The 24,410-nt window shown below is 40.9% G+C and overlaps 1 protein-coding gene across 1 annotated transcript; it reads left to right on the top strand.

The window, feature by feature from the left end:
- Nucleotides 1-1,391: 1,391 nt before the first annotated feature.
- On the top strand, nucleotides 1,392-24,190 carry LOC138883129 (uncharacterized). Its single transcript, XM_070163790.1, has 5 exons — nucleotides 1,392-2,306; nucleotides 2,813-4,120; nucleotides 4,549-4,949; nucleotides 23,833-23,909; nucleotides 24,051-24,190. Exons 1-5 carry the CDS (start codon nucleotides 1,392-1,394, stop codon nucleotides 24,188-24,190), a joined length of 2,841 nt encoding a protein of 946 aa, XP_070019891.1.
- Nucleotides 24,191-24,410: the final 220 nt, after the last annotated feature.

Below are 24,410 nucleotides of genomic sequence, written 5' to 3'. Positions count from 1 at the left end.
GATTAATATGCCTTGAATGTTGTTGGCTAAGTTCCTGATATAATGGTGTAAGTCAATGGCAACAAGCCAAGTATGTGTGTGTGAAGGTGCTTATGTGGTAAGAGCTGTGTAACAAATGATGGAAAGAAATCATAATTGATGCAACTGAAACAACTGTGGTAATATCATACGTGACTTGTCGCAGCAATTATCATTGACTTAAATTGTATACGGACTGTTGCATATAATAGAAATTGTATTGATGTCTATGAAAACTCTTTGTGAATTGTTGTGTTGTCGTGTAAAATGTAATTGTTCCGGTGGGATCGGGTTGCGTGCCGCAACACGAAGTTATAAGGTATGGGTTGTGGTGATAAGGGTGGCCGAGGTAATAAGGGTGGAAAAGTGATCGAAACCACTATTGAAATGAAAATATGTGAAAGTTGTGAAACCATTGATGTGTTGAAATAATATTGAAAGGGGAAAAGGAGAGATTGTGGAACTTGTTTGGCTTTGGTTGTTCCTTTCATGTGCATGTGTTGTTGATTCTATTACTGTTTGTTACCTGTGTATTTATTGATTTTACTTGGGGTAAAGTTTGTTCATACATGCCAGTACAATTCAAATGTACCGACGTCCCTTTTTTCGGGGGCGCTACATTCGTGTTATGATTGTAGGTGTTTCTATATCAGTTACTCCAGTCCACCGACAGTAGCACTCCTTCATTTTCCGTCAGCTATATTGGTGAGCCCCTTTTTCCTCTCGGGGCCCTGTGTGGCTCATGCCGCTTTTCCTCCTGGAAATCTTATTTTGGTATTTGCGTAAGGTATAGGCGGAGCCTTGTTACCAGTAAGTATTGCAACACTCTTTTGTATCCCTAGAGGCTTCGTAGACGTTTGTGTGGGTTATGTATGGGTATTGGATAGGTCAATGGATTGTATTGTAACCTTGTACTTTTGCTTTCTTCTACACTATAACTTGTATGTAACCTTGGAAGTTTAACCACATTTTAAATGTTGTGATATAAAATGAACTAAGATGTTGAATGTACTATCTTTCCTAGTTTAAATAAAGGTAAGCATGGCTTCCTTATTCCTAACGAGTTGGGTAGATAGCGGTTGATAAGGCTTGCTCATTTGGGTTCACTCGGTTGAGCTCCGGTCGCGCCTCCCGAAGTTGGGGCATGAGAAACTTGGTATCAGAGCATTAGGGTTTTAAAAGGGTCCTAGGATGTCTTGGAGCCATGCCTAGTAGAGCCTTTCTTATCGGTGTATTGTCGATCACATCTATAAGTAGGGGGATACATGGGCATTTAGGAAATTACCCTCTTCTTTGTTATTCTATATCGTGCGGTGGAGTGAAAAGTGGAAGTATTCACGTCTAACTCGTGCTCTGTTTCGAATTTTTCAGTAATGGCACCTAAGAAGAGGGCTAGACTCGACCTTGGGGCCAATGCCACCCAAAGTGTGGCTATGAATCATGTACCTGATGCCGTGGATGAGAGTGACTCCCCGATCTTGAATCTGCCTGGTCCATTTATTCCAGATCCAAGTATTCCTGTTCCAGTTGTGGCAGAGGGTGCTACCATCCCTCCCGCTAATATTCCTGATCCTGATGCAGTTCCAGCTTCCGGTCCCGGGGTTTCTGATGGGGACCTTAGAGGAGCCATCCATATGTTGACCCAGTTAGTGGCCGCTCAGGCCCAGAGATCTCATGATGCCCCTGCGTCCTCCAGCGGACAGGAAGATTCCGCCAGCTCCAGAGTCAACCAGTTTCTGCGGTTGGCCCCTCCAGAGTTTATAGGCACAGACCCAGAGGCCGATCCGCAAGATTTCCTTGATGAAATTTATAAGACCCTTCGAGTGATGAAGTCTACAGAGATGGAGGGGGTTGAGTTGGCTTCATACAGGTTGAGGGGAGCAGCGTATTCATGGTTTGAGATGTGGGAGGATTCCCGTGGGGAGGGAAGACCTCCGGCTAGATGGAAAGAGTTTGTAGATGCATTTATGGACCACTTCTTGCCTGCCGAGACAATGGCGGCCCGTGCCACTGAGTTTAAGGTCCTCAAGCAGGGTAGTATGAGTGTTTGGGAGTACAACATGGAGTTTGTGAGGTTGTCCAAGTATGCTCCTCAGTTAGTGTCGATCATGGATGCTCGAGTTCGGCGATTTGTTCAGGGTCTTAGTACTTTGGTGGTGAACAAGGCTGCTATAGCGGCCTTACACTCAGATATGAATTATGGGAAGATTGTGGGATTCGCTCAGGCCACAGAGGCTAGGAAGTTGAAAATACGGGCAGAAAGGGAGAGTAACAACAGGGACCGATCAGTGGGTCACTCAGGGTGACCAGTTCAGAGAAGGGGGCCATCAAGGTCATCCCAATCATATGCACAGTCCACAACGAGTGCACCGCCATCTATGCACAGTTATCAGTAGAGCAGTCACTTGAGACCAGGTTCAGATAGTAGGAGACCCCATCAGTCTGATCGTCCAGGAGGGAGATCACAGTAGCATGGGAGGGCTTCACGCCCAAATGTGGGAGGTTCCATTCTGAGACTTGTTATTTGGATATCCCGGTGTGTTATATATGCGGGGTGTGAGGTCATATCCAGTGGCACTGTCGTGCGCCCAGTCAGGGCTCAGGTAGGGGATTTGCTCAGCCATCCGGTTCTTAAGCCGCCACATCATCCGCGCGCCCTCCAGCTCCAGCAGGGCATGGTGCAATTAGGGGTAGAGCTCTTGGCAGAGGTGAACCTAGCCGGTTTCATGCTTTGAGTGGTCGCCAAAGTGCATAGACTTCTCCAGATGTTGTCACATGTATCTTGTCTGTTCAGGCCATTAGTTGTTATGCTCTTATTGATTCGGGGTCCTCTTTGTCTTATGTCACCCCATTTATTGCTTCAAGTTTTGGGGTAGAATCCGAACAACTTCATGAGCTGTTCTCTGTATCGACTTCGGTTGGTGATTCTATCACAGCCGCACGAGTTTATAGGAATTATGTTGTCACGGTATGTGGTCATGCTACCATGACCGATCTTATTGAGCTTGGAATGGTGGATTTTGATGTGATTATGGGAATAGACTGGCTTTATTCATGCTTTGCTAAACTTGACTGCCGAACGAGAGTCATGAGGCTTGAGTTCCCTAATGAGCTAGTTATTGAGTGGAAGGGAAATGGTGTGGTGCCGAAGGGTAGGTTTGTTTCTTACCTTAAGGCTTCGAAGATGATTAAGAAGGGGTGTATCTTCCATTTGGTCCGGGTGGCGGACACCACTTCTGAAGTGTCTGTCCCCGAGTCCGTGGTAGTCGTGAATGAGTTTATTGATGTGTTTTCGGACGAGCTTCCAAGGATCCCGCTAGATAGGGAGATTGATTTCGGGATTGATGTATTGCCAGATACGCAGCCAATATCTATTCCACCATACAGAATGGCGCCAGCGGAGTTAAGAGAGTTAAAGGAGCAGTTGAAGGATTTATTAGAAAAGGGGTTCATACGGCCAAGTGTGTTGCCGTGGGGTGCTCCGGTTCTTTTTTTCAGAAAGAAGGATGGGTCGCTCCGGATGTGTATTGATTATCGGCAGCTTAACAAGGTCACCATCAAGAATAAATATCCTTTGCCTCGGATAGATGATTTGTTCGACCAACTGCAAGGTGCAAGGTTCTTCTCCAAAATTGATCTGCGGTTCGGGTATCAACAATTGAAGATCAGAGAGCAGGATATTTCTAACACCGCTTTCAAAACTCGCTATGGTCACTTTGAATTCTTGGTCATGTCTTTTGGGATAACCAACGCCTCGATAGCTTTCATGGATCTTATGAATCGGGTATTCAAGCCGTTTCTAGACTCCTCTGTGATTGTTTTCATTGATGACATCCTTGTTTATTCGCGGAGCCGAGAGGATCATGCCGATCACCTCAGGGCAGTTCTACAGACTCTTCATCAGCACCAATTGTATGCTAAATTTTCAAAATGTGAATTTTGGTTGGAGTCCGTTACCTTTCTGGGTCATGTTGTTTCTAGTGAAGGAATTCAGGTGGATCCCCAGAAGATTGCAGCAGTGAAAGATTGGCCTAGACCCACGACCCCGATGGAGATCCGTAGCTTCTTGGGTTTAGCGGGGTATTATCGGTGGTTTGTGGAGGTATTCTCTACCCTCACCTCCCATTGACTAAGTTGACGCAGAAAACAGTTAAGTTCCAATGGTCCGACGTTTGTGAGAAAGGTTTTCAGGAATTGAAGTCGAGATTGACCTCGACACCTATATTGACCTTACCGGAGGGCACAAAAGGATTTGTAGTTTATTGCGATGCCTCCAGGGTCGGCTTGGGGTGTGTGTTGATGCATCATGGGAAGGTTATATCGTATGCTTCAAGGCAACTCAAGAATCATGAGAAGAATTATCCGACGCATGATTTGGAGCTTGCGGCAGTTGTATTTACCTTGAAAATATGGCGGCATTATCTTTATGGGGTCCATGTGGATGTGTTCTCAGACCACAAGAGTCTCCAATATTTGTTCAAGCAGAAGGAGCTGAATTTACGATAGCTGCGGTGGTTAAAATTGATCAAGGATTATGATATAGACATTTTATACCATCCAGGGAAGGAGAATGTGATGGCCAACGCTCTCAGTCGGAAGTCCATGGGTAGTTTGGCTCATTTGGGAGCAGATCAGAGGCCTTTGGCTCGGGAGGTTTATCAATTAGCCAGTCCGGGGGTTTGTATTTCGACCTCAAATGAGGGGAAGGTTATGGTGCGTACTGGGGCAGAATCGTCACTTGTTGCAGAAGTCAAGGAAAAGCAGTTCATTGATCCAGCATTAGCACATATGAAAGAGGCAGTTTCGAATAACAAGACTTCGACATTTTCACTCGGTGGCGGAGATGGCGTATTACAATGTCAAGGTAGGCTATGTGTTCCAGATGTGGATAATCTTCGGGAGAGGGTAATGGCGGAGGCTCATAATTCCAGGTATTCTGTGTACCCAGGTTCTACAAAAATGTATCATGATCTCAAGGAAATTTATTGGTGGAACAACATGAAGAGGGATGTGGCGGATTTTGTAGCAAAATGTCCAAATTGTCAACAAGTGAAGGCCGAACATCAAAGGCCCGGTGGATTTACTCAAAGCATAGAAATTCCAATGTGGAAATGGGAGATGATCAATATGGATTTTGTAGTAGGGCTGCCACGCATGTTCGACTCAATTTGGGTGATCGTTGACCGAATCACAAAATCAGCGCACTTCTTGCCAGTTAAATCTACCGACACAACGGAACAATATGCTCAGTTGTATATCAAAGAAATAGTCAAGTTGCATGGCACTCTAGTCTCAATCATTTCAGATTGAGGGGCTCAGTTCACGGCCAACTTTTGGAAGACATTTTAGCAAGGTTTGGGTACGCAGGTAAACCTTAGCACAACTTTTCATCCACAAACTGATGGGCAAGCACGACGGACTATTCAGACGCTTGAATACATGTTGCGTGCTTGTACTATTGATTTCAAGGGTAGTTGGGATGACCATTTGCCACTCATAGAATTTGCTTACAACAACAGCTTCCATGCTAGTATCCAGATGGCACCATTCGATGCACTATATGGTAGGAGATGCAGGTCTCCCATTTGGTGGTTCGAGGTTGGAGAAGTAGAATTGATACGGCCGGACCTCGTGCATCAGGCCATGGAGAAAGTCAAGATTATTAAGGAGAGGTTGAAAACTGCTCAGAGTCGTCAAAAGTCTTATTCGGACATTCGTCGCAGAGATTTGGAGTTCAAAGAAGATGGTTTGGTATTTTTGAAAGTTTCCCCCATGAAGGGCATTATGCGATTTGGGAAGAAAGGGAAATTAAGTCTGAGGTATGTCGGATTGTACAAAATCATTCAGAGGATTGGTCAGGTGGCATACAAGCTCGAGCTGCCACCTGAGATGTCGTTGGTACATCCGGTCTTCCATGTGTCTATGTTGAAGAAGGTAGTGGGAGATCCGTCCACTATTGTGCCAGTTGAAACTATTGAGGTTAATGAAGAACTATCTTATGAAGAAATTCCAGTTGTCATTCTTGATAGGCAAGTCCGGAAATTGAGAAATAAGGAAATTGCCTCCGTAAAAGTGTTATGGCGGAACCAGCAAGTTGAGGAAGCCACTTGGGAAGCCGAGGAAGAAATGAGAAAGAATCCACATTTGTTTGAATAGTCATGTAATAGCTTTTATGCATTTGGTTCCTATGAACTATTATCTTTTGATTTGATCCATGTTAAACTATTCCATTTTGATTACATGTGTTGCCTATGCGGCCATGGTTGGTGTTGTACAAGTTATGTTATGTCTATGAAACATGTATATGCTGTTAGGATATGTATCTGGGGCCCTCTGACAGGTGGATAGGTCTAGTTACAAAGGAAACTCTGGCGAAATTTTTCGGAAATTTAAGGAGTTAGCCAAATTCGGGGCTGTTGATATATTTCATGATGTGAACAAGCCGAAGTTACATAAGGATGGCTAGTGAATGAACCTTGATCCTCATTCGAGGACGAATGATCCTAAGCGGGGGAGAATGTAAAGCCCCAGAAAATTTTGCTAAGTAATCTAAGATTTTGTGGTGCCAAGATAGGCTAATTATTTTATCTTGTGTGCAAGTGAGGGTTCATGATATAATGGATATCAATTAGATAAGTTAATAAGTGTATAAGTCATATTATAAGTAGTTTGGGGTCTAAGGAGAGGCCTAAGTCTAAGCCAAGTTGGAAAAATTTCATAATAGGCTAAAGTTGTAAGTGAATGCGCACAATACCTCACTTTGGACAAGCATATATCTAGTTATATAAAGTGTTGAGTGATGTACAACCTATCAAATTAAATCCCTTTGAGTCTAGTTCCCAACGCAGCAAACCGTTCATCATTTGGAGGTGAATACAGAAAGTTAGGACCTTTTTACCGGACATGCGTCACCAGCGCGCCCAGGAGCGCGGCCGCGGCGAACCGCGACAAACCATGATTTTTCTGCCTGTAAACCACGGCAGACCGCGGTGGAACGCGGTGGAACATGTAAAATGTCTAAAATACCCCTGGTCAGTGTAAAACCCAAAGGGGTATTACATTTCCTTCATTTTTTGATCATTCAAGCTCGAATTTTGGGGTTTTCTTCACCCTCTCAAAACCTCCAACCCCTCCCATCTTCAAGGTAAGCAATCTTCATTAACTTGGTGTAAAATTCCATTATTCTTACACTAGTATTGATAGAATATACTCATAAAACACATAGATCTTCAAGAAATTCCTTCAAGAACTCAAAGGAGCGTTTTGCAAGGTTTTTTCCAAAAGGTAATCCTACCCCCCTTAGATTTACATGTATGAATTTATTATGGGTATATGAGTGTGAATTAAGTATTGGGACTCTTGGTGTGATGATTATAAGCCATAAGTTCTTAATATAAATACATAGTCATTGTAGAGATTGGAAGGTGATTATTTGATGGAATTTTGTTGGTTGGGTGAAGATGGGTTGTCACACATATGTTGTTGGAAGTTATAAATTGGTTAGGAATGATGGTGGAATGAATTGTTGGTTAATGGTGATAGTTGGGTGAACCAATACTATAGTTATGGGGTGTAAAGATCTATACCTACAAGGTGTTTGATGATATGCCTAAATGGCATATGTTACGGAATTTATTACTAATATTGGCCCTATTGAATGTTGTATTGTAGATTGAGGTTGCTTAAGTGTATTGGATCATTGTAGTATCACTAAGGGAGAATTTGAGGTATGTATGGCTAACTTTAACCTTTGTAAAGTCACCTTGTTTGGTGTGCAAGTGTCACACCTCCTTTTTACCTACACCCCGCAAAGGGTATAAATACAAGGGAGATTTTCCAATTAAAGGACAATCGAAACGGGATTTGTTTATTTAAACATTCAGAGTCACCACATGGGATAATTTATGGTGTCCCAGGTCACCTGTTTAAAATCCCGAATCGAGGAAGTTGACTCTATTCTACAGCCTGCGAACACAGAAATACGGGTAAGAAATTCTGTTAACCTAGGAGAAGGTGTTAGGCATTCCCGAGTTCCGTGGTTCCATCACGGTCGCTTTGATCATACTTGGCTTATTAAAATTGTTTAATTACTAACTTTAGATCCTATGTGCATTTACCCTTTACCGCTTTTAAATCACTTGATTATTCGTAGTTAAAGAATTGAGTTATGCGTACGTTTACTCTTTTCCTTTGGTGCGTCAAAAATCATGTCACGCGAACGTGTCCATAATTAATAATGCTTTGTTTATTTATTTAAGAAAATTTGGTTGAAGTTGCGCGAACACATCCCTCGAGTTACTTTTAGAATTTGCAATCATGTCACATGGACGTGTCCACAATCGCAATGGTATATGAAACATGCCTAAAGCAAACTACGAATGTACGATTATTTTCCTAAAGCTAATGTGAGATTTTTGTGAGGCCAAAAGGACTCTTAGGAGCATACGACATATGGGTGTTACAATTTCAATTCTTCTACATTCATTTTGTTTTAGCCTTTATTTAGTTTACATGTTATACACATTTAGGCTACATGCCATACACGTCAGAATGGAACACACGGCTAAATCTAAACTAATAATGGAATGTGCACTGACCAAAAGTGAGACAAACGAAGCCTTTAAGGAAAAAGATCAAAAATAAAAATATATAAAAATAGTAAGAAAACTAGTAAGCAATTTTGATTCGAAGAAAATGAGATATGTAATCCAAAAACTAACTACTCTATTATTTTTTATAAAAACGAGTCCATGATAATTAAATACCAACAGAAACATATACTTCATTCTTGGAAGCTTGGATGCACAACAAAATTACTCAATATTACTACTAAGCTAGTAAAACATGGAAGGGTCTTATGAGAAATTAGGCCATGATATTCCAAATAGAGAAGAACAAGAAAACTTCCTTAAGCCACGAAAATAAAGTAGACAACTGATTTCTTCTTTAAACCCATGTACCCTTAGATTCAAAATTGAACCAAAATTCATATCCTCAATCCATGAAACTTAATCTGTTGCAATAAGTTTTAATGGCTCTTTCATGTTTCAGTCATATAAAAACATATTAAAGTAAGAAAGAGAGATAGAATAGACCTGAGAGTTTAGCTTTCGATTAATAGGGCTTTGGCAATTACAACAAGTGAAACGAGCCAAATGAATAGATCCGCAACAGAAGATTTCAACTGAAATTTGCAAGCAACAACTGCTAACCTCGACGGAACTCGAAACCAGCCTCACCTCGACGTACGACCGGAATGCCTGAGTTTACAACAACGTCGAGTTTCAGTAGCTCGAGCTCGACGGAAAAAATGGACAGCGATAACCATAGACCGAAACCAACGTACGACAACTTTCCACACGACTCGAACTCACAAACAACTCCAAACTTAACCTGCCTTACGCTCGTTCCCTCACTCCGTTCATTTGCGTGACTGTGTGTGTGCGAAGGTGAAGCTCGCCGGATATGGCATCGCTGGCAGAAGGTCCGGCTGGTCAAGGTCGACGAGATGAGTGGTGGGGAGCTGGGTGTTGGGTCGTTTTGTTAGGGTGGGCTCGTTGGAAGCTACAGGTGTTAGGTCGCTTGATTCTCCTTATCGCGTTCGGAACTCGTTACTCCGACTAGCTGGTGGAGCTCGTTTTTCCCGGTGAGTTTCAGGCCATGGCTGCTGGTTTACCAGACTCCGACGGAAGTGGGGGCTGTGTCGTTTGGACAGAACAACGTCATCAACATGGTTGAGGAAGGGAGGTGGTCATTGGTGCGTGTGTGTGTTTTCACTGGTTGTTTCCGGCGAGGGGGTGTTTGTTGATTTTGCTATTGAAGAAAAGGCAGTGGGGAGAGGGGTGTTTGAAGAAGATGACGCGAGGGGTGGGGGTTCGTTCTCTGGTGTCGAGTTCTAAAGAAGACGATGCGCAGCCTTCGTTCTTATTTTGTTCCGCCTGTTTCATTCTTCTTCCTTTCTCTTTTCTTTTTCTTCTTTTTATATTGTAGGTTTTTTTGGTAGGGTTTTTAGGTTAAGGGGTATGGGCCTAGGAATTATGGGCTTGACAATTGTGGGCTAGGTCCAAAATTAAGCCTAAAAAAATGGTTTGCTCGAGCCCAAGTTCTATTCTTTCGCTGCGAACGAGATTAAAAATATGGGCCCATTTATTAATTATTACTACTATTCAAATAATTATTAAAATAAAACTAACCATTAAAACAAATCTATTTTTGTTATTTTTAAATATCATATAAAATAAAAATACGATACTATTGTTGTATATATTTTTTAAAGATTTTTTTAGATTAAAAATATATATATATATATATATATATATATATATATATTTAGATTAAAAATGACTACAAAACATTAATGAACCTATTTTGTAAATTTTGTTTTCTTGTAATAAAATAGAGTAAAAGAGTCAAAAATTACTTAAAATATCTATATTATGTCTAAATTAAACATTTTACGCTAATATATAAAAAATCTTGGGGAGGGTCAAAAATCACATGTCTACAGCTGGCCGTCTTTGACTGGAAACGTACAGAGTTTTCAGACAAAGACTGAATAGACAAGTTTTTGACCCAACCCTTATTTTGAGAGACTAAAGCTAAGAGAGAAGGGAATGTGACCGAGCCTTGGTATCTAGGTTGCCTACATATCCTTGGCTATAAAGGAATCAGGCTACGTGTAGTTCAGAAATGAGTGAGATGACGGAGTATGCCGAGGTGGGGATCCAGTCGAGGTGCCGTTCCGCCGAGGTTCCGGTCCGCAGTCCTGCTATTACATCAAAATCAAAACATGAAAAAGACTAGCTAAGCCTATCAATTACGAGTTACAAGATTCCTATCTATAAGTCTTCTGAAGCTTGATCTTGAGTTTTGAGTGGTTCTTCATGCAGACTTTAGATTTGAACCTTAACGCTTGCCAGTTGCAGGTTCTAGCTCGTTCTTCTTCAGATTTTCAGACCAAGACCGGACATGTAGTGCTTGTGGCCTTGGCCATGTCTTGAGCAACTCACATCCTTCATCAACTTCTGCATTTGGATTAACTTGTTGCCTTTCTCTCTTTTCCTTTATTGATTAACTTCGGTTGATCATCTAGGACTACTGACTCGCATTCTTAATGTGAGCTTCTTTCGTTACTGACTTGCATTGCATTCTGAATTGAATTCCTTTTTTCCAGGTGGGCGCCTGATTGCTGAACTTGAACCGTCTTATCTTGTTACTTGGCCCTTTTTTTTCCTTGCACCTTGAACCATTTTCCCCTGAAACTTGAACTGTCTTCCTTCGAAACTGCTTTCCCTTGAAACTCGAGTTGTCTTCCTTCGACACTGCTTTCCCTAGAAACTTGAGTTGTCTCCCCTTGTTCTCCAGGTGGGTTCCTGATTACAACAAGACAAAACAAAGAAATTTTTTCTGCCCCCGTTTGCACTAGGAAGATTTGTGAGTTGTTAGCAAAATTGTAAACCACTTGTACTATTGATGCAATGATGAAATTAAACTAAAGAATAGACTAGGAAAACTGTAAACTAAGCTTGACTAAAGTAAAATCTGACCCTATTCTCCAGGCGGGGCTCCCTGACTGCTAACTTGAAATGTATTCCCTGCTCTCCAGGTGGGCCCCTGACCGCTGAACTTGACATATATTCCCTGATCTCCAGGCGGGCTCCTGACTGCTAACTTGAAATGTATTCCCTGCTCTCCAGGCAGGCTCCTGACTGCTAACTGGAAATGTATTCCCTGCTCTCCAGGTGGGCTCCTAACTTCAACATAGACAAAACAAAGAATTTGAAAGCTAAAACTTAAATTGTACTCCCTTGTTCTCCAGGCGGGCTCCTGACAACTAACTTGAAAGTATTCCCTGCTCTCCAGGTGGGCTCCTGACTTCAACTTGAAATGTATTCCCTGCTCTCTAGGCGGGCTCCTGACTTCAACATAGACAAAACAAAGAATTTAAAAGCTAAAACTTAAATTGTACTCCCTTATTCTCCAGGAGGTCTCCTGACTACTGCGCTTGAAAGTATTCCCTGCTCTCCAGGCGGGCTCCTGACTTCAACATAGACAAAACAAAGAATTTAAAAGCTAAAACTTAAATTGTACTCCCTTGTTCTCTAGGCAGGCTCCTGACTGCTGCACTTGAAAGTATTCCCTGCTCTCCAGGCGGGCTCCTAACTTCAACATAGACAAAACAAAGAATTTGAAAGCTAAAATTTAAATTGTACTCCCTTGTTCTCCAGGCGGGCTCCTGACTGCTACGCTTGAAAGTATTCCATGCTCTCAAGGCGGGCTCCTGACTGCTGACTTGAAATGTATTCCCTACTCTCCAGGCGGGCTCCTGACTTCAACATAGACAAAACAAAGAATTTGAAAGCTAAAATTTAAGTTGTACTCCCTTGTTCTCCAGGCGGGCTCCTGACTGCTACGCTTGAATGTATTCCCTGCTCTCCAAGCGGGTACCTGATTTAAACAAAATAGACAAAAACAAAGAAAATTTTTCTGCCCCAGTTTGGTAACTGGGCACATATGTGAGTGTTAAACTGAATCATATTACCAAATATTACTAAGGATTTGAAAGCTAGGTCCCGTTATCTAGGGGGGTCCTGACAACTAACTAAACGACAATTTTAAATCTAAGCTATATCTTTTAAAGGTGTGACTTCTGCTAAATCTTGTTGTCTAAGAGGGCCATTAAACTACTCCCCATTATCCAGGAGGGTCCTGAAAAATCAAACATTATATTAAGAGTGACAACTTTTACGGGTAAATTATACTACCCTACAACAGAACTTACGCTAAATGTTGTTATCTAATTGAAATATTAAACTAAGTCCCATTATTCAGGAGGGTCCTGGAAACTTCTAATTGAATCCTATCTCGAACATGAAAACTTCTAAGCCAACTTATATTCCTTTGGGATACATTTATGCTAGATTATGCTATTTCTGAACTTTAAACTATGTCCCATTTTCTAGGAGGGTCCTGAAAGTTTACGGTCGAACCTGTTTGGTGACTGCCTTACTCCACGGAGGGTTTCTCCGAAACAAACGAGTTTTCTGCCCCTGTTCCAAATCAAAGAAAAATCTTGTCAGCTTAAAAATATGGTGGTTGGTTTGTGGCCTTGACTTTGAGGACGGTTGCTCATTCACTTCCCATGATAACTTTGATTTCCACTCGAATACCTTGCTTGTTTATTGATTAACCACTTTCTCTGTCACCCTTATCACGGAAAATACTTCTGATCCATTCCAACCCAATACCCTTCATCTATTGCATTGTGCTCTTGCATTGACATGTACTAAACCTTTGTGTTTCTCATGAATCTCAAGGAACGACAATTGCCACCCACTCATCGCGCATGTTATTTTTTCTTGACTTAAACCACTGGCCCTGGCCTTGAGGTTTGTTGCTCCTTCACTTGCCACGATAACTTTGATTTCTGCTCGGAGGACCTCGCTTTTCATTGATTAAACACCTTTTGTCTATCTTACCACAGAAAATACCTTTGATCCGTTCACCAAACCCCTCCATCTTATTGCATTGTTTATGAATTGATATGTACCAAACCATAGTGTTTCACCGAAAATACCTTTGATCCGTTCACCTAACACCCTCCATCTATTGCATTGTTCCTGAATTGATGTGTACCAAACCTTTGTATTTCATAATGGTCCCAAAACATGTTGATTATTACCAGCTCAATGCGCTTGTTGTTCTTTCCTGACTTATGACACTTTGATGTACTGGCTAGATCCCATTTTGTGCAATTGAAAAACGGGTGACAAATTTTGAAGACATTTCTCACTTGTTTTGACCAAACAGACTCGGAACGAGGAGGTAAACAAGATAAAAGGAACAGAGTAAAGGACAAGGGAAAGAGATGATTCCTAACAAGAAAACTACAGAGTAGAAACCTATCAGATGTGGATTCCAACTCTAATGACCATGACATGCACATGTTGATTAAGTGGCCTAATCTGTCAAACAAATCTGATGTTCAACTCTTGTTATACCCCTGAACCGTGAAACTGGGCTTTAATGCTCTGATTATCTAATTTGATTCACAATCCTTATTCGACTTGTAGTGCCTGAAGGGTTTTCACCATCAAGCCTCTCTCATTTTGTTCTTTCTCTCAACTTGTCGTCGCCTTACGGTGCCCGCGAGGGTTTTCACCAATAAGACTCTCTCATTTTTTATTTCTCTGAGCTCCCATCGCCTCACAGTGCTCGTGAGGGTTTTCACCAATAAGACTCTCTCATTTTTATTTTCCTGCTTGAACCAGAGTGTTGCCCTTGACATGAATTACCTTTACTTGCTCGACTTGGCATTTCTCAAAGACTGATCAGAAGGTCTTTCTTTGGACCGTAATGTGGGATTTTGGACAGGGTTAGAAGGAAATGGTATAAAAGGTTCAAAATAATTCAAATGGGTTAAAGTTACAACTTTTCGGAATCAGGTTTCTCACAACAAACACAACTTCTGCCCCAGTTTCTTACATGGGGGACTTTTGGATTCTTGTTTTGATGAGACCGAACCGTGAGGCTGCCTACGTATCCTTAAAAGGAATCAGGTCGAACGTAGTTCATGTCATAAGAATTATTTTGTTTGTTGTGATTTTACTTTTCTCTTCTTTCCTTCTTTTTCTTTTGTTGTTGTTTTTCTTCTCTTTCTTATTCTTTTTCTTTTCTCTTTCTTCTTCTTTTTCTTCTCTTTTTCCTTCTTTTTCATCTCTATCTTTTCATTCTTTTTCTTTTCTCTTTTTCCTTTACTCATCTTTCACGCTTGCATTTCTGATCTTTGCTACTGATTCCGAAAAAGAGGTATGGAAGAAAATAAATAAGGCTCAACGAGGTAACGAAGGATAAAGTATTTAGATAGCAGAACAAAATGCCTTCATCATTCCAATCTCCAAAACATGCCAAGTGCAAACTACACAATTAAACAGATCAAGGAAAATATTTGTAACATCTTTTGATTGTACTAGACTTGATAACCATATCCACACATTCGCCTTCTACATCTGTTACATACAAAGCACCATTGGACAACACTCTCACTCTCATTACCACGAACAACCCCTGTCAATTTGGGCAAACTTGCCTTTAGCTTCAAGCCGATGTAGCATGATGCATTTCAATAGGGTTTCTTCATATTCTATCTACCCCAGTTTCACACAGTTCAGGCTTGAAGTGATCTCAACATGCCTTTACTTGTTTCCCTCAAATGTCCCTATCATCTTCAAAACTGTTTCATTCATTTCTTCATGACTAAACTAAATTTTTAAGACTAGGCCGAGAATTACGCATACATGTCATGTTACTAGAGTCAACAGGAAAAGCACTATAAAAGAAAAGAGAACTAAACGAAAATGACTAGAAATCACAGAAAACAAAAAATTGCATTAGACAGATGGTGACAGGGGTTGGACAACAAAACAAACAAACTAAAATGGGGCTACAAACCTAGAACAAACCTAGACAACACTAAATAGGCTACTAGACTAAACAAACTAGGCAACATAAGAGGATTGAAGGGTTTGAGTCACAAGAAATATCTGGATTACAACCCTGAAATAACCCGGACAACAGAAATGACAACAAAATAAACCACCAAAACTCCTCCCTAGCTAACCAAGACAGGAGCGTCTTTCCAATTTCCAAGCTCGGCATCTTAGCCACTGAATTCTGCATCAACATTACTAGGACCTCCACAAACTTCCATCACATTGTTCTTAACAAATTGCTTTTGGGTTCCCTTTGCTGGCTCGTTCTTAAGATCAACCTCTAATAGCACTGAAAACTTTGCAGCGCGTGGGCCTTTGAGGATCTCAGAAGAATTTTCATATTCCTTTTCAAAACAAATCATACTCACCATATGCGTCTCAGGCGATGGACTTTGGCTAGTGTCTGCTGCATCTGGATTTTGCACAACAATGTCACCTACATCACTAAGCTCCTGAATTGCTTTCTTCAGATTCCAACACTTCTCTATGTCATGCCCCGGGGCATCTGAGCAATATGCGCACCTTTGAGAAAAATCAAATTGCTTTGGAAGAGGGTTTGACATTTTTATCTAGATCGGTTTCAACATGTCCAATTGCTTCAACTTTTGGAACAAACTGGCGTATGACACTCCTAATGGGGTGAAAGCCTTTTCTTTTTTCAGCAACCTCTCATTCTTAAATGCTTGATTGGGCCGGAAACCTGATCTAGGGGGTTTTCGATAGGCTCGTGAGGGTGGATAGGCATTTTGTGGAGCTGGGTACTGAGAGAGTGATGTACGATTTTGGGAGTTCTGTGGAGATAATTGGCATTGGGGAGGATCATCTGGTGCACAAGGATATCTATGGGGATGATGTTGAGGCTGGAAGTGTTGTTCGGGAAAGCCCATCGGGTCATCTTTTCTGTTTCTCTTTCTTCCACCCAAGTTTACTGGGATGTTCTGAATGTCTTTCGAACAACTCATGATTTTACCTGATTTGATTCCCTCTTCTACCATCTCCCCTATTTTTAACACATCATTGAAAGGCTTTCCCAAGGTCGGGATCAAATGATCGAAGTAGGTGGGCCCCTAGGCTTTTAGGAAGATCTCAACCATTTCTTCTTCCCCAATTAGGGTATTGACTCGAGCAGCCTGCTCCCTCCATCTGAGTCCAAATTCTCTAAAGCTTTCCTCTAGCTTCTTTTCCATTCTAGATAGGGAGGAGCGGTTTGGGGTAATGCTTGATCTGTACTGAAAGTATCGAACAAAATCTCGAGCCATGTCACCCAATGTAGGCCACTTACCAACATCTTGACGAAGATACCAATCAACACCTTGGGCATCATGAGCTTCGAATGAGTATTCATTGTCGGGGATAGTAGATGTGACAGGAGGGCAATTTTGGGGAGAGGTTATTGGAGAATGAGTGATGGAGCTACTAGGATGGTTGGGAAAACCATGATAAGCGGGTGAATATGGAGAGTATGGGGGATCATCTGGCACTGTGACCGGTGTTCGGGTAAGGGTAGTATTTAGGAAGCTAGGTGGTGGCGGGGGTGGTGCCTTCCCGGTCATCCAAGCCTGATACATGTCTGCCATGTGTTGTCTTAACATCCTCACCTCTTCAACCAACCCATTGTCTTGTTCAACCAACTGCTTTCGAGCACCAGTATCAACCGACTTAGTTCCATTATTGTCTGCCATTGCCTTTTGACTTTATATTGCAGAGAAGAGTTACCACTTCGAGAACCACAAACCAACCACCTTTCTGCTATGAAGATATCAAAAAGGAACAAATTGGGGTCATCCCATTAGCGTTAGGGCATTTAACAGCAAAAATATCACATTGCGTGTAATGCACCTAGCAACAATTAATGGTTCAAGAATGACTACGAGGGTCACAAGGTCACTTGGCATCATCCCAATTTGTCCACTTGAATCTTTCGTTTTCTTTTCTAACACTTCATGGCTTGCTCATTTTTCTTCCTCTTCTCTTTTTTTTTAATCATCACTCTTTTCTTTCTCTCATTTCTCACATCCCATAATTTCATCTCTTTTTTTCTTTCTCTTTTTCCTTTTTCCCTTTTTTCCTTTCTTTAACAGTTTAAAAAAAATGATTCGATCGAACCCTATGTAGGTTGACTACATATCATGACGCCGCATGAATCAGATCTTTGCGTAGTTCTGAAATATCGGAAATAAAGTAACAAACCAACACTCTTATTATTTTTTGAACTTGCATTTGATATCCCTGAAGAAGGATTTTGAAGCGAGAAATGAACAAGATAAAAGATATTTTTGGATTTCAGGTTTTGATTACCTAAAGGGGAAATTCTAATGATAAACAAAAGATAAAGTATTTTTTCTATGTACAATATCCTAAAGTTCTAATGAAAATAAAAGAATTTTTTTTTCATTTTTCACTAATTTCCCAAAGAGACACCTCAAAAGAAAATCTTTTTGGATTTTGGAATTAACACCCTAAAGAAAGCTTTTAAAGAAGTATTAAAAGAAAATTCTTTTTTTTTTGAATTTTGGTCCTAATATACTAAAGGAAACTTAAAAATAATTCATTTTATGTCCTAGATATTAATTGCCTACTGAAAAACAACCTCAAAATTTTCTCATTTCTAGAATTAGCATTCTAAAGAAAATTTATAACGAAATATAAAATGCAACATCTCTTTTTTGGATTTTGAGTTACAGCACATTTTTTCAAATATAAAATAGAAAATAACAATAATAAAAAGACTTGACATTACTGTACAAAAGTAGAAAGTACAAGACGACATAAAATGAGGAACAGACTCAAAACATAAAAATCAAACAAATCTCCTTAAGCAACTCCTGACTGAGCGATCTTGACCGGATGGTCACGGGGTGTTTGCCATACTCAAACTTCGGTAAATAAATCCATACCTGTATGAGAAAACTTTAACCAACATTATGTGAGGTAATAACACTCCCTATTAAACGCATGCAAGACATAATTGAGACTATTTTTGCAAAATGACTTATTTGGCCAAACGGTAGCTAGAAGTGCAAAATTTGGCTAAGACCCCGCAAAGCCAAGAACTTAAGATTTACTAGGAAGACCGGACCCTATGTGGGTTGCCCACGTATCCCGCCCCGAGAGACGAGAATCAGGTTCGCGTAGTTCGGGTAAATTTGATACGGGCGAGAATAATAAAAAAACTACTAATTCATAGAAATCACATTTTTTCTTGCTTTTCTTGAAGAATGACGAAACATGCAAAATCTTTTTGAATTTTCTTTTTCTCTTTTTTTTTTGATTTTTGATTTTTGAAAAATGATGAAAAAGTGCAAAATCTTTTTTTGAATTTTTCATGTTTTTTTGTCTTTTTTCTTAAAAATGTAACAAAAAAAAAACATAACTAGACCCTACTTGCATTATTTTCACACTTCCCCTTCTCTTTTTCTTTTTTCTTTCTTTCTTCTTTCTTTTGTCATTGTTTTTGTTTCTTTTTTTTCTTCTTTTTTTTCACTTCTTCATTTACCCTCAGTTATCATTGGTCCGCCAAATGACCCTTTTATCCTTGAATAAATGCAACATGTAGCACATAGGATGCATCAAGATGGTCTGTTATTTTGGGTACACCTGTCCTAGACGGACCCAACCCCTATGTTGAGTCCCCTAAGTCATATGCACATGATGCAAACAAACGTTCCTACTAGGGATCCAGCATGTGGCTATGTTTTTCTAGGTTTAAATCCTGAGGTTTTGGTCTAGACTTGGGGTACCCGAGCGAACAACTGGGGCCCAGGAGAGGGCGACGTACCAGGAGCACTGAAGTCTACCCGGCCTTGTCGCTTGCCCAGCCTCGTTCTATTTGGTATAATTTCTACAGAAAAAACGGGCTACGCGAACATATGCACCATTTCCAGAAGACTCAGATGGGTGGCGTAGAAGACAGTCATATACAATTCAGATAATATTAAAGCGGTAAACAGGTAGCATTTAGCACAAAAGATTCACAGAATACAATAATATTAACAATAAATAAAGCCAAGTACAAATCATGTTAACAAGCTTGAATTCTTGAACCCTGAACTAGAGATTCTGGGTTTGATCCTCAGTAGAGTCGCTAGAGCTGTCACACCTCCTTTTTACCTACACCCCGCAAAGGGTATAAATACTAGGGAGTTTTTCCAATTAAAGGACAATCGAAACAGGATTTGTTTATTTAAAGATTCAAAGTCGCCACTTGGGATAATTTATGGTGTCCCAAGTCACCGGTTTAAAATCCCGAATCGAGGAAGTTGACTCTGTTCTACAGCCTGCGAACATAGAAATCCGAGTAAGGAATTTTGTTAACCCGGGAGAAGGTGTTAGGCATTCCCGAGTTCCGTGGTTCCAGCACGGTCTCTTTGATCATACTTGGCTTATTAAAATTGTTTAATTACTGACTTTAGATCCTATGTGCATTTACCTTTTACCGCTTTTAAATCACTTGATTATCCGTAATTAAAGAATTGAGTTACGCGTACGTATACTCTTTTCCTTTGGCGCATCAAAAATCATGTCACACGAACGTGTCCATAATTAATAACGCTTTGTTTATTTATTTAAGAAAATGTTGTTGAAGTTGCGCGAACGCATCCCTCGAGTTACTTTTAGAATTTGCAATCATGTCACGCGGACGTGTCCACAATCGCAATAGTATATTAAACATGCCTAAAGCAAACTACGAATGTACGATTATTTTCCTAAAGCTAATGTGAGATTGTTGTGAGGCCAAAAGGACTCTTAGGAGCATACGACATATGGGTGTTACAATTTCAATTCTTCTACATTCATTTTGTTTTAGCCTTCATTTAGGTTACATGTTATACACCTTTAGGCTACATGCCATACACGTCAGAATGGATCACATGACTAAATCTAAACTAATAATGGAATGTGCACTGACCAAAAGTGAGACAAACGAAGCCTCTCCTTTTTAAGGAAAAAGATCAAACATAAATATATATAAAAATAGTAAGAAAACTAGTAAGCAATTTTGATTCGAAGAAAATAAGATATGTAATCTAAAAACTAACTACTCTATTATTTTTTATAAAAACGAGTCCATGATAATTAAATACCAACAGAAACATATACTTCATTCTTGGAAGCTTGGATGCACAACAAAATTACTCAATATTACTACTAAGCTAGTAAAACATGGAAGGGTCTTATGAGAAATTAGGCCATGATATTCCAAATAGAGTAGAACAAGAAAACTTCCTTAAGCCACGAAAATAAAGTAGACAACTGATTTCTTCTTTAAACCCATGTACCCTTAGATTTAAAATTGAACCAAAATTCATATCCTCAATCCATGAAACTTAAGCTGTTGCAATAAGTTTTAATGGCTCTTTCATGTTTCAGTCATATAAAAACAAATTAAAGTAAGAAAGAGAGATAAAATAGACCTGAGAGTTTAGCTGTCAATTAATAGGGCTTTGGCAATTATAACAAGTGAAACGAGCCAAATGAATAGATCCGCAACAGACGATTTCAACTAAAATTTTCAAGCAACAACTGCTAACCTCGACGGAACTCGACCGAACCTCGAAACCATCCTCAGCTCGACCTACGACCGGAACGCCTGAGTTTACAGCAACATCGAGTTTCAGCAGCTGGAGATCGACGGAAAAAATGGACAGTGATAACCATAGACCGGAACCAACATACGAAAACTTTCCACATGACTCGAACTCACAAACGACTCCAAACTTCAGCTGCCTTACGCTCATTCCCTCACTCCGTTCATGTGCGTGACTGTGTGTGTGCGAAGGTGAAGCTTGTCGGATATGGCATCACTGGCAGAAGGTCCGGCGGGTCAGGGTTGACGAGATGGGTGGTGGGGAGCTGGGTGTTGGGTCATTTCATTAGGGTGGGTTCATTGGAAGCTACTGGTGTGAGGTGGCTTAGTTCTCCTTGTCGCGTTCAGAACTTGTTACTCCGACGAGATGGTGGAGTTCATTTTTCCTGGCGAGTTTCAAGCCATGGCTGCTGGTTTACCAGACTCCGACGGAAGTGGGGGTTGTGTCGTTTGGACAGAACAACGTCGGCAACGTGGTTGAGGAAGGGAGGTGGTCGTTGGTACGTGTGTGCGTTTTCACTGGTTGTTTCCGGCGAGGGGGTGTTTGTTGATTTTGCTGTTGAAGAAAAGGCAGTGGGGAGAGGGGTGTTTGAAGAAGACAACGCGAGGGGTGGGTGGGGGTCGTTCTCTAGTGTCGAGTTCTAAAGAAGACGATGCGCATCCTTCGTTCTTATTTTGTTCCGCCTGTTTCGTTCTTCTTCCTTTCTCTTTTCTTTTTCTTCTTTTTATATTGTAGGTTTTTTTGGTAGGGTTTTTAGGTTAAGGGGTATGAGCCTAGGAATTATGGGCTTGACAATTGTGGGCTAGTTCCAAAATTAAGCCGAAAAAAATGGGTTGCTCGAGCCCAAGTTCTATTCTTTCGCTGCGAACGAGATTAAAAATACGGGCCCATTTATTAATTATTACTACTATTCAAATATTTATTAAAATAAAACTAACCATTAAAACAAATCTATATTTGGTATTTTCAAATATCATATTAAAATAAAAATACGATACTATTGTTGTATCTATATATTTTAAGATTAAAAATGACTACGAAATATTAATGAACCTATTTTTGTAAATTTTGTTTTCTTGTAATAAAATAGAGTAAAAGAGTCAAAAATTACTTAAAATATCTATATTATGCCTAAATTAAATATTTTACGCTAATATATAAAAAATCTTGGGGAGGGTCAAAAATCACATGTCTACAACGACTAATTGGTATGTGTTATTTATGTGGACCATTTGTGAATTCCTGTGATTAATATGCCTTGAACGTTGTTGGCTAAGTTCCTGATATAATGGTGTAAGTATATGGCAACAAGCCAAGCGTGTGTGTGTGAAAGTGCTTATGTGGTAAGAGCTGTGTAACAAATAATGTAAAGAAATCGTAATTGATGCAATTGAAACAACTGTGGTAATATCATACGTGACTTGTCATGGCAATTATCGTTGTGACTTAAATTGTATACGGACTGTTGCATATAATGGAAATGGTATTGATGTCTATGAAAACTCTTTGTGAATTGTTGTGTTGTCGTGTGAAATGTAATTGTCCGGTGGGATCGGGTTGCGCGCCGCAACACGAAGTTATAAGGTGTGGGTTGTGGTGATAAGAGTGGCCGAGGTAATAAGGGTGGCCGAAGTAATAAGGGTGGAAAAGTGATCGAAATCACTATTGAAATGAAAATATGTGAATGTTGTGAAACCATTGATGTGATGAAATAATGTTGAAAGGGGAAAATGAGAGATTGTGGAACTTGTTTGGCTTTGGTTGTTCCTTTCATGTGCATTGTGTTGTTGATTCTATTACTATTTGTTACCTGTGTATTTCTTGATTTTACTTGGGGTAAAGTTTGTTCATACATGCCAGTACAATTCAAATGTACCGACGTCCCCTTTTCCGGGGGCGCTACATTCGTGTTATGATTGTAGGTGGTTCTATAGCAGGTACCACAGTCCACCGACAGTAGCACTCCTTCATTTTCCGCCAGCTGTATTGGTAAGCCCCTTTTTCCTCTTGGGGCCCTGCGTGGCTCATGCCGCTTTACCTCCCGGAAATCTTATTTTGGTATTTGCGTAAGGTATAGCCAGAGCCTTGTTACCGGCAAGTATTGCAACACTCTTTTGTATCCCTAGAGGCTCTGTAGACGTTTGTGTGGGTTATGTATGGGTATTAGATAGGTCAATGGACCGTGTTGTAACCCTCTGCTCTTGCTTTCTTCTACACTATAACTTGTATGGAACCTTGGAAGTTTAACCACGTTTTAAATGTAAAATGAACTAAGATGTTGAATGTACTATCTTTCCTAGTTTAAATAAAGGTAAGCATGGCTTCCTTATTCCTATCGAGTTGGGTAGATAGCGGTTGATAAGGCTTGCTCAGTTGGGTTCACTCGGTTGAGCGCCGGTCGCGCCTCCCAAAGTTGGGGCGTGACAGTTGATGCTTAGACATTTCACTGGAGGAGTCGAAGGTGAGGTTTTTACCCTTAATCATCTGATCGGAATGTACAACCCTCGACTGTATCGAGGCTTAATCAAGCCCCGCCATCGATCTAAAAAATCTTTTATCACGAGCGGACCGAGGATGGATGAGCATGTTTATCCAATTGAGGACCATGGATATCATCCCGGCCCAGAGGATGCCCTTTCCCAAAAGGTGGAACACCCGACGTAAGCGATTTTCCCTTTAGCCACTTTTCGACTACTCTTCTGTTTGACATAATAATATCTTTGTGCTTTCTGCAGCCACTGCTTGGCATCCGGAGGTGGTCCCAGATTTTTCGGGATGTATCGGGCAATTGAGCAAGAAATTCCCATACCGCGTTTGTCCTTAGACCGTCCTGGCTAAGAAGCGTTGGGTGGCCAAGAATCATGGTGAGGTTCCTTTACCGCCTATGATTCGTATTTTGTGTTTCCTTCTGAGCCCTTAGCGAATGCGTATCGTGGTTATTATACTAGCGCAGGTCTTGGCGAGAATATGCAGATGAGGCCGCCCTCTGATGGTGAAGCAGGGGCCTTGGAGCCTGGCACGAGCAATAAGAGGAAAAACAGGGCAACCGTTGTCCGTCCTACGATAAAGAAAACCAGGTCACTTGAGCGTTGAGCCACTATCGGGACTGCTGCCCTAACCTTAGGGTTGAATCCTGATACTGAAGGAGAGGACGATGATGGAAGTTCGTTAAGGAGGAGAACAAGCTCAAGTGTGAGAGACTTGCAGGCGCCCTGGTCGGAGTCTGCTGAGTGTAGAATGACTAGCTCTGGCCGGGCTCGTGGGCTGGAGGTCCTTGAAGAGGACGCTGATGTAGCTTCGAATCACACAACTA

This window comes from Nicotiana sylvestris, chromosome 12, assembly GCF_000393655.2.
Source record: "Nicotiana sylvestris chromosome 12, ASM39365v2, whole genome shotgun sequence".
Taxonomy (NCBI): domain Eukaryota; kingdom Viridiplantae; phylum Streptophyta; class Magnoliopsida; order Solanales; family Solanaceae; genus Nicotiana; species Nicotiana sylvestris.
The sequence above is the reverse complement of the archived record's forward strand: the minus strand, read 5'-3'. Positions and strand labels throughout refer to the sequence as shown.